This window comes from Xenopus laevis, chromosome 9_10S (assembly GCF_017654675.1).
Source record: "Xenopus laevis strain J_2021 chromosome 9_10S, Xenopus_laevis_v10.1, whole genome shotgun sequence".
Lineage (NCBI taxonomy): Eukaryota > Metazoa > Chordata > Amphibia > Anura > Pipidae > Xenopus > Xenopus laevis.
This window is the reverse complement of record NC_054388.1, coordinates 86,733,087-86,747,115: the sequence shown is the minus strand read 5'-3', so window position 1 is coordinate 86,747,115 and position 14,029 is coordinate 86,733,087. Positions and strand designations below refer to the sequence as shown.

Here is a 14,029-nt window from a genome sequence, read left to right as displayed (position 1 = left end):
TACCGAGCATTTTTTTTTTTAGATGGGGTCAGTGACCCCCATTTAAAAGCTGGAAAGAGTCAGAAAGAGTCAGAAGAAGGCAGCAAATAATTTAAAAACTATAAAAAGGCCAATTTAAAAATTGCTTAGAATTAATCATTCTATAAACGTAACTTAAAGGTGAACCACCCCTTTAAATGGGTTGTTCACCTTCCAAACTTCTTTTTCAGTTCAATTGTTTTCAGATTGGACCCCAGAAATAAAGATTTTTTTCAATTATTTTCCATTTTTTTCCAAAATCTAATTTTAATACCTTGTCTTTGGTGTTTGAGTCTGGCAGCTCGGTAATTCAGGTGCAGACTCTAAGGGCAGAGACACCCGCTGCTATTTCGGGAGATTAGTCGTCCAAATCGCTTCTTCTTTGGGCGACTTATCTCCCCGAACAGCCTTCCCACCGGCTAAAATGTAAATCGCAGGTGGGATGGCACTCGGATCGCTTTGACTTTCTAAAGTCGCCTCGTGACCCCCTTTCCCAGAGCTGCTTTAGAAGGTGAAAATGCAACTTTACACTTTAATATTAAAAAAAACGGCCACACATAGAAAATAGAAAGTACCTGGAAAAAGTCTTTTTTTGGTGAAAAGTCGGAAACGAACTGAAAAAAAGCGTTTGAAGGTAAACAACACCTTTTATGGCTTTGTATCATGTAGAAAAACATGTTTTTGACAGTAGACATTCATAAGAAGCTGGAAATTCATAAGATGAAGAGAAATTGTGACAGGGTTATTTTCATTGCTCCTCTAGAGATGATTCCTGTTAGTTTCCAAAATAAACCAAAAGTCCAGTTTGGAGATCAGTTAATTTTCCGTTCTAGAAATTTTTGAAACTTTGATTTAAAAGGCACAGGCTACAAGTGTATGGCTATTTGTGGACAGGATTCTGTGCTATTTAGGGGTGAAGATGAAACTGCTAATGTGGTTTAGCCGACTGGGAAATTAATTCTTTCAAAAATGTTATATTTCTACATATTTATTTTTGTTAATACGATCTGGAGCTGCTTAATGATGGTAAATGGTAAAATGATGTGTCATCTAGTGCCCCAGTGATGTAATGTTAAAACATGGTAGAAAGCTTGATAGGATTTACTGAACAATTCTTCATTTATTCAGAATGGAGAGCTGGACAAAGAATTTAATTTGAAAATTGCCTGCTGATACGATTAGTTTCAGTGCTGTTTGTCCACCCAAATGTATGTGCTTTGTGCCCAAACCTGTGCAAGAAGCCATTTTAAAAGACAAATTTAAAATAAGTGCAACATGAAACTATATCTGATACATGGCCAAAATATTTAATTCCAACAGAAGCCGAGGCTTTCCCTCCCCTACAATTAACCATGGAAAAGTTTAGTTCCAATGTAGGTAGTTATAATTTATACATGAAACGGTACAAATCAGGGTTGGTTATGGTGATTTTGATCTTACTACTAAAACTCTTTCCTTTATGCACCATTTATGTTCCTATATGCACCATTTATGTTTCTAGAAATTAAATGTCTTTGAAATGTCATCATACTTTCCAGTGTTTGGGTGGGAGAGGGCCACACTGCAAGTAAGTTTTTGAAGAAGTGTTGTGCCAACAAAGGAGAGTGTATTTGTTTCTCCAGTGGCCCCTAAAGATAAGCTGGCCAGACCCAAGATGGATGGTCATCTCCTTATTTTATCAGACAAGCACAAGAGTGACCCTACTGGCTGGTCATTGTCCGCGTTATCCCATAAATATGCAAAGCAATAACCACCTCGCAGGGTTGCATGACCGGCCAATATGGCAGTATCTTGTCTCTTGCTTGTCAAGTAAATCTGGACCTCTTGTGTTCTGTTGCAAAATAAAAAAAAGGGAATGTTGTGCTCACAAATAAATTGTAATCCATTAGGGCTTGGGCACAATGAGGCTGTGGCCACAAAATTAAAGGCCATCCCTTACCTGTAATCAATATATCAAGGACATTGAGACATTTTGTGCATTAAACTACTAAACAGGGATATTGTTTCCATATATTGCAATATATTCAAGCTGATCAACTACATCAAAGTCATCCCTGGTCTGGCCAGTGATTAATGAATCAGATAAAAGTGAGTGTAGGACTTGCCAGACCAAAGATCACTTTGTTGTGGTGGGTGAAACCTAAACTTGCCCAGTGGGACATAGACTTAAAGAGCACATCATGGTCATAAGTGTGTGGTTTGTACATATGTCTTGGTGCAAAACTGTATTTATAAATGTGATGATGCCATGTAGTCTCTGCCCCTGTGAAATTCCTTGTCAGTATTCACATGTGCTTTTCCTTTATGCTTAAACTGTGCCTGCCCTGACCTTGCTAAACCTTGTATTTATAAAGCCAGTTTTGCCTGACCTTATTGTTTCCATGTAATCGTCCGTTCATCCATCCAGGACCAGGCACTTTGCTAGTTTTTGCGGGAGCACCTGTATACTGGTGGCATGACCATAGTGAGGGTCTTCATGTTAAAGTCATAGTTGACAGGCAGAAAAGTGCCCCAGAAGCTATACAAGTCAATAGCACTATTCTGCTCTTTGTAGAACACTAAATAAACATTAGAATGAACACCATGCTGAGCGGGAGGAGTCTAATTACTGTATATAACCCCATTTAGTTGCAGCTACAGTGAAAATGCACATCTTACTGACAAATCGCTCAGTACTCTTTTTATATTCAAGTATTTCTAGTTATTTCTCTATAAGGATTGACTATGCATAATAATGTTAAAGGAACAGTTCAGTAGAAATCCAAAATACTGCAGCACACTGCAATTTGTGTAAAAATTTACACAATTTGCAGTGTGCTGCAGTATTTTGGATTTCTACAATTGATTTTCTGACCCTTGGCAGGTTGGATCGAATACTGCTAGAAGCACCTGATCCGAAAGGATATATTGCCTGAGGTGAGCACTCCATCTTTGAAAGGAACAGTTCAGTATGAAAATAAGAAACTGGGTAAATAAATGTTTCTAATATAGTTAGTTAGGCAAAAATGTAATATATAAAAGCTGGAGTGACTGGATGTCTAACATAATAGCCAGAACACTACTTCCTGCTTTTCAGCTCTGAGCTAGTCGGCGACTTGAAGGGGGGCCACATGGGACATAACTCTTCAGTGAGTTTACAATTGATCCTTAGCATTCAGCTCAGATTCAAAAGCAACAGTTATGACCCATGTGGCTCCCCTCAAGTCACTGATTGGATACTGCCTGGAAACCAAGAGAGCGGAAAAGCAGGATGTAGTGTTCTGTTCTGTTAGACATCCAGTCACTCCAGCCTTTCTAGATTACATTTTTGGCTAAGTAACTATATTAGAAACATTTTTTATTTTGCACAGTCTATCTATTTACCCAGTTTTTATTTTTATACTGAACAATTCCTTTACGATATTGTAGCACTTGAACATCTAAGAAGCAGGGTTGGTATATGTATAGTCACATACAGGATCCCTATAGAAGTATAGCTGCCCAGATGTATGACATATAACCAATTTCATTATAAATGAATCAATAATGACCCAAAGTGAAAGAAAAAAAAAACAGCACTCGGGACACCAAGTAGCATCAATAATGTTCTACAAATCACAATGATTTAATCATTTAGAACAACTGTCAATGTTTTCAGTGCAATTAAAAGTCTTTCCACGTGTGTGACGGAAGCAATACAAACAAGACATTATGCGGGTGCAATTCATAAATAGTTCCACAGTGAATGACATTTAGACAGTTTCTCCAGTACAAATCAAGAAGACAACACAGAATAGAGAGACTTGGGTCCATGATCAGACAGGCCATTTTGACATTGCAGTGCAACAAGGGAGAACCACAATTAGACCCTTTCCCATCAGACACTGCTTCCCGTTCAAAAGAATGGCATAAGGAGGCCATAGACGTTACCATTATGATTGTTCATTTCATTAAACACGTGTAGAGCTGAATTTGTCCGATATACAGGCAGAAACAATAGAATTCTACTGATCTATCTGATGATTCAGCACCAACAATGGCCGATGTTCAGATGCCTTGAAAGGCAATTTTCCAGCCAGCCTCACCGAGCCGACTGATATCTTCTACTGATATTGGTCAGCTCATCTCCCACCATAAACGCACCGAATATTTTAAAAAAATTTGTTTCGTACAAAATTATTGGTGTGTCTATGGCCACCTTTATGCTGGTGATGACAGACAATGGCGGTTTAGACCATCAAAGCAAGAGTTTTTGAGCACTGCCAGCTTCTAAACGCCAGGCCATTCTTTTGATTGGTAAATGAAGACAGGTGGGTCAAACATCTGCTCTGTAACAAATTACCACACTCCAAAACAGATGGTAAATGTTTTAAAACCAGGTACACGTTTTATTCATTTCATGTATTCTAGTCTATCAAGCAGGTCATTGGGTATCCAGACTACCCAAACTCATTCCAACTCTGAAGTAGACTATTTAAAAAAGAAAGTAAAATGGGTTGGGGGCCAACGCTGAGCAAGGCATCACGGCATTGCACCCCTAATTGCTTTAAAAACAACCAGTGCTATGGAAATGACAATAAATGTTATTTCTTAAACATGATTAATGACAGATTGTTTTTGATCTTGTAGTGAAAATCTAATAGACTTTAGAAAAAAAGAGAGAAAATCTTATAACTGCTCATTTGCCACTTGAATGTGGAGAAGCCTCTTAGAACAATAGTTCTATATCACTAGCTCCATACTGAAACCCACTGCAAGCGGCAGATTCACTGCAGTTAAGATTAAAGCTAAATCATCCATCAAGCTGAGCCTCCTTAGTGTTAAAAACCACCAAACACGCAACAATTGAAACTTCAGTCTGTTTCTACAGAACCTTCCGAGAGGCTCAGCTTCATCAGAAGCAACAACAGGCAGCTATTTACACTTGTTCAGATTGCAGTTCACATTGTGGGGGAGATTTCCACTTCCAATCAGATGACATTCAAGTAAGAGGTTATGAAAGGAGTCGCAGGAATGAGAATTCCGTGCATGCATTGTCAGTGTGGGGTTTGGCTGGCAGGCGTAGGAAACTATGAAAAGGGTTTCTATTTTTCTCTTCTTCACAGTATCAGTTCTGCTTTATACAACCGTCATGGACTTCGAGGCAGCAGAGAATTAGCTACGAGACTCGGTGCCATTTGGAGTCAGCTTAGTCTTTTTCTCCACGTGAGGTCCTTTGGCAGAGTATTGAACAAGGAGAAATGGTTCTTTGGTTTCCCCTTCACCCACAATGCTCTCCTCATCTTCTGATTGGCTGATCTTCTGGAGACGTAAATAACACCAGCAGCCCAGTATTAAGGCACCGAGGGCTGCAATGGCGATAAGGATGACAATTACTGTGACTACTCCAGTGGTGGGATTATGGTCCATAATAGACATGGTTGTTATTGTTCAACTGTTTCCCTTGATGTCTGGTTTATGGTGCAGATTCAGTACTGATAAACAAGCTGTTGGAAGAAGAGACAAACAAATGAAAGGTTATTTATAAATAGTCCATACTCATAGACTGCAGGTGCCTGATGTCTAACCCACTAGCACAGTGCTGGGTCCTCCTTATAAAGCACTTATATGAAAACACTATGTACTCACTATATCATCTATCAAACTCCAGCAAGTTTAATAAAACAAACTATAGGCAGAGCATCAACCTATTTAGATCCAATGGGAATAATCAGGTAAAAACGGATGGGGGGGGGTTATTGCTTCTCTAACATCCCAAATGTATCCTTATGTTTCTCCAAAGGTTCAACACATTTCCCTACCTTGTTATTTCATTAATGGCTGTACAGAGAAACATTTTGATATAAAGAAAAAGAACACAAGAAGAGTGTTTTTTTTTGGTTGCCATGGGTTACTGCTCAAGTGCAAATCTCCTCAGTCTGACCTGCACTGGTAAAAGCTGTGTGTTTGCTTCAGAAAGATTATTATAGTTTATATAAACAAGCTGCTGTGTAGACATGGGGCAATCATTCAAGGCGGAAAATAATGAGAAAAAGGCACAGTTTACATAGCACATAACAGATAAGCCCTGTAGAATACAAAGTAGTGATCCAAACAAGAACCTCTCAGCACCCAACGCAGCTGAGCTGAAAAAAACATCCATCTGCTAACGTGGCTTCTATACGTCAGCACTTCTTTATCTTTTCATATAAAGAAAAAGGCAAACAACCTAAAGACTACAAGATTTTGTTTTTCACTTTGCCCTTTCTAAATGGCTTATTGCCATAAGAAATCACACAGTGGGGTAAAGTTATAATCAGGGAAAGGCACCATAATAAAGGATGATTTTGTGAGTAACATTGTGTTGGACGATTCATTTTCTGTGTTCATTGGCGGATTGAAAAGAATGTTTCATAAACCTACTCTTAATTATCCGTTGCTTTGATTTTTTAATCTCTAAAGAGGTTCCACAGGAATCTCATTATTGTACAGCTTCCTTTAGCTGTGGGAGATGAACAGCACAAGCATGGGATTCATTTGCCAACACTTCATACACAGTATTCCAGCCAGAAACCAGTCTTAGGCCTATGGACGACAATTGCATTTGGGATGTTATGAATCTGCTGCTTTATCCAACAAATGGTGACATTTGCCTACTTTCTCCAATGTGTAGGTTTTGTAAGGCAATGTGAGAATAGAGGGTTAAAACCATGTTTGTTAAGTCATTTATTTATATCTATGTATATTTTTATTTGTATAGCGCCACTTTAGAATGCAGCACTTTACAGCAGAACAATAAATAAGTAGAATGAACAGGTGGTCGTCATATCTATAGAAATAAGTCAAAGCAACTGGACTTGCTGTGTTTTTCTTAAAGACGTTTCACCAGTCATCCAACTGTTTTTTTCAATTCAGAATAACTTGTACATGGGATCTTGCTTCGCTATATATCCTCTGGAATGTTGCTCCAATCAGCATAATCTGTTTATCATAATCCACATTGATGTCATTAAATTAGGTGTTGATTGTATTAGCAAGATTGGAGCTTTGATGTGTTATTAAACCTTCCAGGGAGAGGTGCCAAAACAGCATTGTATGTGGCAGACAATAGAATTCGCACGCACCCCCCCCCCCCCTATTCAAACTTGGTTTTTCAGTTTTCACATATATAACTTCTTTAACATCTCTTTTGAACCAGTCGCTCTCCTGGTATAGAATCTGCACTTGGCAGTCTTCAAACGTGTGTCCTTTTTCTTTTGGATGTAGGTACACGGCTGATGACACCAGTCATCCAACTGAATTGAGAAAGCCAGTTGGATGACTGGTGATATTCAAGAAAAACACAGCAAGTCCAGTTGATTTGACTTATTTCTATAGATATACCATGACCTGGACGAATGAGAATCTTCACAAACATATTACAAAGTACAATAAATATAAAGTACAGTTACAATAAAGATTAAGAGCTTACTGACAATGAGACAAGAGGATGGAGGTCCCTGTCCTACAGAGCTTGTTTATTTGCATTTATTCTACTTCATCTTTGTCTTCACTACAAAATGAAAAATATATTTGATTTTTACCCCCCCAAACCCCATCTACACAGATTTTGAATTTAGATCTATGAATTAGCACAAATTTGGTTTGTATTCAGGTAGATATAAAAGACAAAGACATAAGTCATATGTTCGCCCACATCTAAAAGGTGTCTGTTTTTAGACAGCTGGCCAGTAAATGCTACCTGTTGGTAGTTGCTATGGGTTACTAGACCAGCAGCAAACGTAAGGCCATTTATTATATTAATATTAAAGAATCTTTTATAAATGTTGAATGTTTTGCTCACCCTGCATTACTTTTCCTCTGGTGTCGGATGCTGGGACACGTGTAATGCCAGAAGGCCAATTTAAAGAGGGTGTTCACCTTCCAAACACTTTTTTCAGTTCACTTGTTTTTAGAATATTCACCAGAATGCTTTACATTTTTCAATTTTGTTACTGTCTTTTGTCTCTGGGGTTTCCGTCTGGCATCTCAGAGATACAGGAGCAGATTCTGAACTGTTACAATTTGCTACATTTAGCTGATATATGATTAATTGATACGTTTTTCAGCAGTAGCTTTGGAATATTAGCAACTATTGTATCAATTCTAACAGCTGCTTTTAATGAAGGGATAAAGAAAATGTATCAATTAGTGTATCATTTAGAACAAAACAAGTCTTTTTTTCTAGTGCACTATCTGCACTGAAAAAAAAGTGTTGGGAGGTGGACAACCCCTTTAACAAAGAGGCACCCAACATTTCACACTGAAGCCTCTCTGAATGCTAAAGTGTCCCTGTTTAACCAACCCAGGCACAGGGCCCTCTGCAAAAAAAGTTTCCCTTGTTGACAACCAAATATGGTGACTTGGATCCCCACTGTAAGCCATATGACTTGATGATTCCATAGTATCTAATACTTATGATATATTGCAGCTCTAATATTATTATTTAATCACCTGGCTGCAGCCAAAACTACCAGCAAATCTGTTTATATACTGTAAGAGCATTGTCTACCTTTTTGGGAACATGGCCTCAAGTTTAACCCCCGAAAAAGTTCTAATCAGAAGCCTGGGATTACTATTCACTATATAGGTTCCATAACAGGACTTGCCTATGCACAGTACAGTCTCTAATCACCATAAGGATAATGGCTACAACCCACCGGGAAACTGAACAGAATATATGGCATTAGTTATAGATTAGTTACAGGTTCTGGAATCCCCCATGCATTTTAATAAAAATTCACAAGTTTAAAGTCTGATGGGCAATTGGTCACAGGCTATGCTTTACAGAAAATCATTATGTGGCATATCATATACACCTCATGCTGCAAGAGGTTTGGGCCATGAAGAGGACCACACAGGTAACAGGCCAATAAAGCAATTTGTTGCACCTAAGCTGCTCTGGGTTTGCAGAGATAAGTTCAATCAAAACTGTAAACCAATGTATTTTAATTGCAATAACATTGGGAAGATGAAAGAAATGCAGAGATGAATCATCATCACCACCACATTATGCACAAGGTTACTGCACACAAACGGTTACGGAAGTGAATAAATAACCCACAAAACACCAAAACAAGACCAGCGTGATCCCTTCCCCTTACAATCAATCCACCCCCACTCTTCAATTTACCTGCCATCTATCATTCTCTCCCCCACTTGTTACCTTCTCTCTACTTTCATAATTTACCAGTATTGCTTATTTAGGTTTATATAGAAAAGGCTGTGGTGTTTAGTTGACTGGTTAAAACTGAAAATACCAGTATCTGACATTAGGGGGGTTATTTGACAAAATCTGAAAAAATCTCATTATTTTCTGAAAGATACTCCGACCAAACCCGCACTGTTTTTTTTCCAAAAATTTCCTGTGTGTGAAAAAACGAAAAAATTGTGAAAAAATTTGAATAGTACAACTTTTCGGATTTGACACCCGAAAACCAGGAAATTTTCAGATTATTGCATGAAACCCACCGGAGATCAGGATAGCTACAGTAATTCTCCCATTGACTTCTACATAACCTCGGCAGGTCTAAGTTGGAGTACTTTTTTATTTGGACTTTTAACAACCTCTGGGTTTAATAAATTCCAAAAAATTTGGAAAAACAGATAAACTGAAATAAAAGTCTCATGCCATTAATCCTATATGATTCGGGAACACTGAAATCATAATCTAATCACATATATAACACCCATTTTACTGGATTCCCAGACTATAAAAGTGTAATCTTTCTAAAGTCAGAAAACCACTGCAAATAAAGCTGCATCAAACATGAATTTATAATGTGACCAGGGAAATGCGGCTGCGGCTCATTAATTGCTTTTACTTGGGAAGTGATGTAAATTGATTAGTATGAAAAAAGGTTTAACAATGTTATCTAAGCTGTCTATATCAATCAATGCCCTCACTCTTTACTATACATTTATACTTTTTTAAAAATACTATACATATTGGGGTTTTTGGGACCAATGTATTAAAAATTTAGACATTAGTCTAGATTACTAGTGCAACACTGTTTGCTGGGAATGTGCAAGCTGCAGAAGTGCAAGCACACAAACACAAGCAGACCTCATTCTATTCTGTTCTAGTCTGGCCTTTCACAATGGTTTCCAAACCCGCGGGCAGTGATCCGTGATAACCTGACTACACATACAGAGAAGTACAACATTCTCTCTGTGCTGTCAGGACAGAAAAAAAGTGCTTAATCTTGGTGCTCCACGGAAATGTTCCCTTCAGTTCTATTCACCAGTGACTTGCACAATCACTAGGATTTACACAGGTCTGCATGAGATGAAGGCAGGAGACATGGAGGAACGCATATAGTTAAGAGGGAGGAGAAAGAGGGGCCAAAATGCCCTTTAAAGGAGAACTAACTCCCCAATAATAAAAACCCCTATCCACTAGCCTACATAGTCTCCCCGCCCCCAGCATAGGTGATTATGCCTGAAAATGCCCTAATTCATTACTCACATATAAGTGCAGAGTAAGAGCAGCTGAGCTCATGGGCACAATCTTCCAGCATGCACCAAAATTGCTGGAAATTGCAGAAGGGAAGAGAACCCAAAGAATACTGAAGAGCCAAAAGATGGCACCCATGAGCTCTGCTGCGCTTACTCTGCACCTGTACGTGAATAATGAATTAGAGGCACTTTCAGGGGTAATCATCTATGCAGGGGGAAAGCAGATAGGGGGGGGGGCTATGTAGGGTAGTGGGTAGGGGCTTTTATTATTGGGGGGGTTAGTTCTTCTTTAAGGTGTAAATAAGCAGCAAAAACAAAATCCATACACATCAATGTTTCCTGCTGTCTGTGCATTTCAACATGTAAACGGACGGCTCAACATAAAATTCCCCAGCCCCAAAAAAAAACACCTACCACAGCTCGGTTCATTTATGCAAGAATTCTATTTAGCATATTTTACATAACTGGATAGTTTGATGACTTAGCCTCGTGTGTTTAGATTCTGGAGAATCGCAATGAATTACATTTATAACAGGTAATTGCTATTGTGCAAATTTCTAGTCACAAGTACGAAAGAACCTAAAACTGTACACCACTGCACTTAAGGGGCTTGTTCACCTTTAAAATAATGTTTATTATGATGCAGAGGGTGTTATTCTGAGACAATATGCAATTGGTCTTCATGTTTTTATTATTTGCGTTGTTTTTAATTATTTAGCCTACAGATGCACTGCCCCCTGATTTCCCCCCCCATGCCTCTTGCTACAACTGCCACACAGGTAAGAGTGGGGGACTGGATGGGGGGCCCTCTGCCTGAGCTTCATTTTGAATTCTGGAGAACAATTTCAGCAAATAATAAACAACCCCTTTAAATCTATAAGATACTAGCACAGGTTTCTGCACCACAAGTTTCTGTAACCATTGCACTAGCAAAAGAGCTGACCATATTTTGTCAGTTCTTTTGCATTTGGTCAATGAGAAAATTGTATATAACAACACTGTAAGTAACATGACCGGTACTAATTGTATTCCTTAATCAACATGTTAAAGACTGCCATAAACTGCATCATTGACTTAATGGGACATTTAGACACATCTGTCACAGCTAAACCCATGTGACAGTTACAGACTAGGGGCAATTCATAGTCTTCGTAGAGAAAGCATTTTAAAGGAGAAATATAAAAAAACACAATTTGCACATTTAAGTGACTTTGCGACATACACAAATTAAAAAACATTCAGTGAAATTAAGCAATATGTCTTTAAGCACTATACTTGCCCTAAATTTACAGTGACATTGCATTTCTTATTTAGTGCATAACTGACATACGGGGTAGGATTTTACAACAGTGAATGCATTGCTTATAAATATAGTCTATATATATATATATATATATATATATATATATATATATATATATATATATATATATATATATTTTTTTTTTTTTTTGCGAAGGATCAGCACACACTGTTTTGAAGTGAAGTATTAGTGTTCATTTCAAACAAATCACATTCTTATCCGACGTTTCGGTCCCACCTGGGGACCTTTTTCAAGGTCCTTGGATCGTCGGATAAGAATGTGTTTTGTTTGAAATAAACACTACTACTTCACTTCAAAACAGTGTGTGCTGATCCTTCGCAAAAATATATATGCTTTATTGATCGTGCACCACTGGCTACATCTGTCTTGAGTGCTGGTACTGTGGGATTATATATATATAGTCAAAAAAAGAAAAAAAGGTTTTTCTTGATAAAGGTTCCTGTGTGGGACCGAAACATCGGACTAATAAACCTTTTTTTTTTTACACTTTTTGACTGCTGTTGTTTAAATCCTGTGAGTGCCATCATTCTACGGATTGTTTCAACTATCCCTGCATGAGCACCCAGGTCTTGACTATGTTTAGGGTGTGCGGCTCATACACGCTGCCTTCGGTTATCTATCTATCTATATAGTGCTTTAGGACCTATCGGCAAATCATGATAATTAGTGGCTGTACCTTTATATCATGCAGCAACCCACTGACCTATATCTTGTGAATGTCCTCTAATTTATACTGAACACTTTGGCTTTGCTCATTAATATCTGGGTATAAAACAAAAACACTTAAGGGGAAAGAAGACAAAAGAGCACTCCTTATTAATTTCACTCTAACGTTTACTGCTGCAACACTAGATTTGGAAGAAAAAGCCAAGTCGGGGCCAAAGCAGAAGCAGATGGCTATAAAAGCAGAATGGTCCTGGGCACTGAAACAGGATTCATAGGAAATCCCTAATCCGCCATTCCTGTTCTTTTAGCAACCCCACCATCTAAAAAATACCAAGTGCAATTTATTACTGGGATTTTTTTTACAATATTCCAGCAGATGCCGGGTTTGTATTCAGACCTATTAAACAAAATAAATCACAGGACATATTTATTGTGCTTGTGACCAGGCCTGTAGGAGGGAAGTATAATGTGGTGCCCATGGGCAGAGTGATATAAAGTGCATTCATTGCTAGCCTGGCATGGTAAGGGCTGAGGCTGCAGAACTGGGAAACACAATAGTGATAATTCCCATTCCATAGAAAGGCCGCTGCATCTATTCCTTGTCTTACACTTATTTAGATTGCGAGCCCACGTGAGTCGGTTTGTCTGTATGTCGGTGATGAATGTGTTGGCACTTTCTATAGGAATATAATGATGATAATGCTAATATGATGCAGGTGTGGAGCTGGCAGTACTTGAATGCAGCAGATCATTTAGAAGTGGAAAGCAGCTTCCAGTCTATTGTGTGCTATCCATATACAGGAGTCTGTTACTGACAAGGCAGCTCTTTAACCCTTGCAGGGCTGTGAGGCCACTACATCTAATCTGAAGGTCTTTCTCATTGTCAGCATCTGATCGTGCACCGGAGCAACATGTTCAGCTGCAGTAGCAGAACTACAACTCCCAGAATCCCCCTGGCTTAGAGCTGCAACAGCTGGGCCACACATAAAAACGAGCCCTTAGCTCATCTGCCTAAGAGTAATAAAATAATCAAGGTCAGAATGAGATCAGATGCATTTGGCACCCAGGCAGGTCCTTAGTGATGATCGGGCCCAAGCCAGCGCAGCACCATGTCGTCATGCCGAAGTAAATAAATGACATTCATCAGTAGAAACACCACAATCAGCCTCACCTTAATTCTGTCTCGGTCTCCTGACGGTCGCCCCTAATCCTTCCGGGCACGGAGAGGGCTGCTGAGCCCACCAGCATTCTATCTCCGCAGCACCTTCATTTGCATATGGGCGTCCCACCACCCTTATTTATAAGCTTTGCTACGCCACAACTCTACAGCCAATGGGAAGAGGGAGACGCCTGCCTTAGCAACAGCTGCCCGAGAATGAGAAGAAAGAGGGTCACGTGAGGAGAGCAGCACGTGACAATTGTCACAGGGCGCGTAGCTAAATTGGGGGGTGCGCACGTCTCGTGGGTTCTGGTGGTAGATTTCTAACATAGTCATGCCGTTCAACAGTGCTGTTTAACTCATGCTCAGTATCGTGACAAGTGGGTGGTTAGTGAATTAAGAGACTT

General features: G+C 39.0%; 1 protein-coding gene across 1 annotated transcript; it reads right to left on the bottom strand.

Annotated features, from left to right (window-relative positions):
* Nucleotides 1-3,589: 3,589 nt before the first annotated feature.
* snn.S (stannin S homeolog) lies at nt 3,590-13,711 on the bottom strand. Its single transcript, NM_001171636.1, is given in 2 exon segments — nt 3,590-5,483; nt 13,635-13,711. A coding segment is annotated over 1 exon segment (264 nt). The 5' UTR covers nt 5,416-5,483; nt 13,635-13,711; the 3' UTR covers nt 3,590-5,151.
* Between the last annotated feature and the right edge of the window lie 318 nt (nt 13,712-14,029).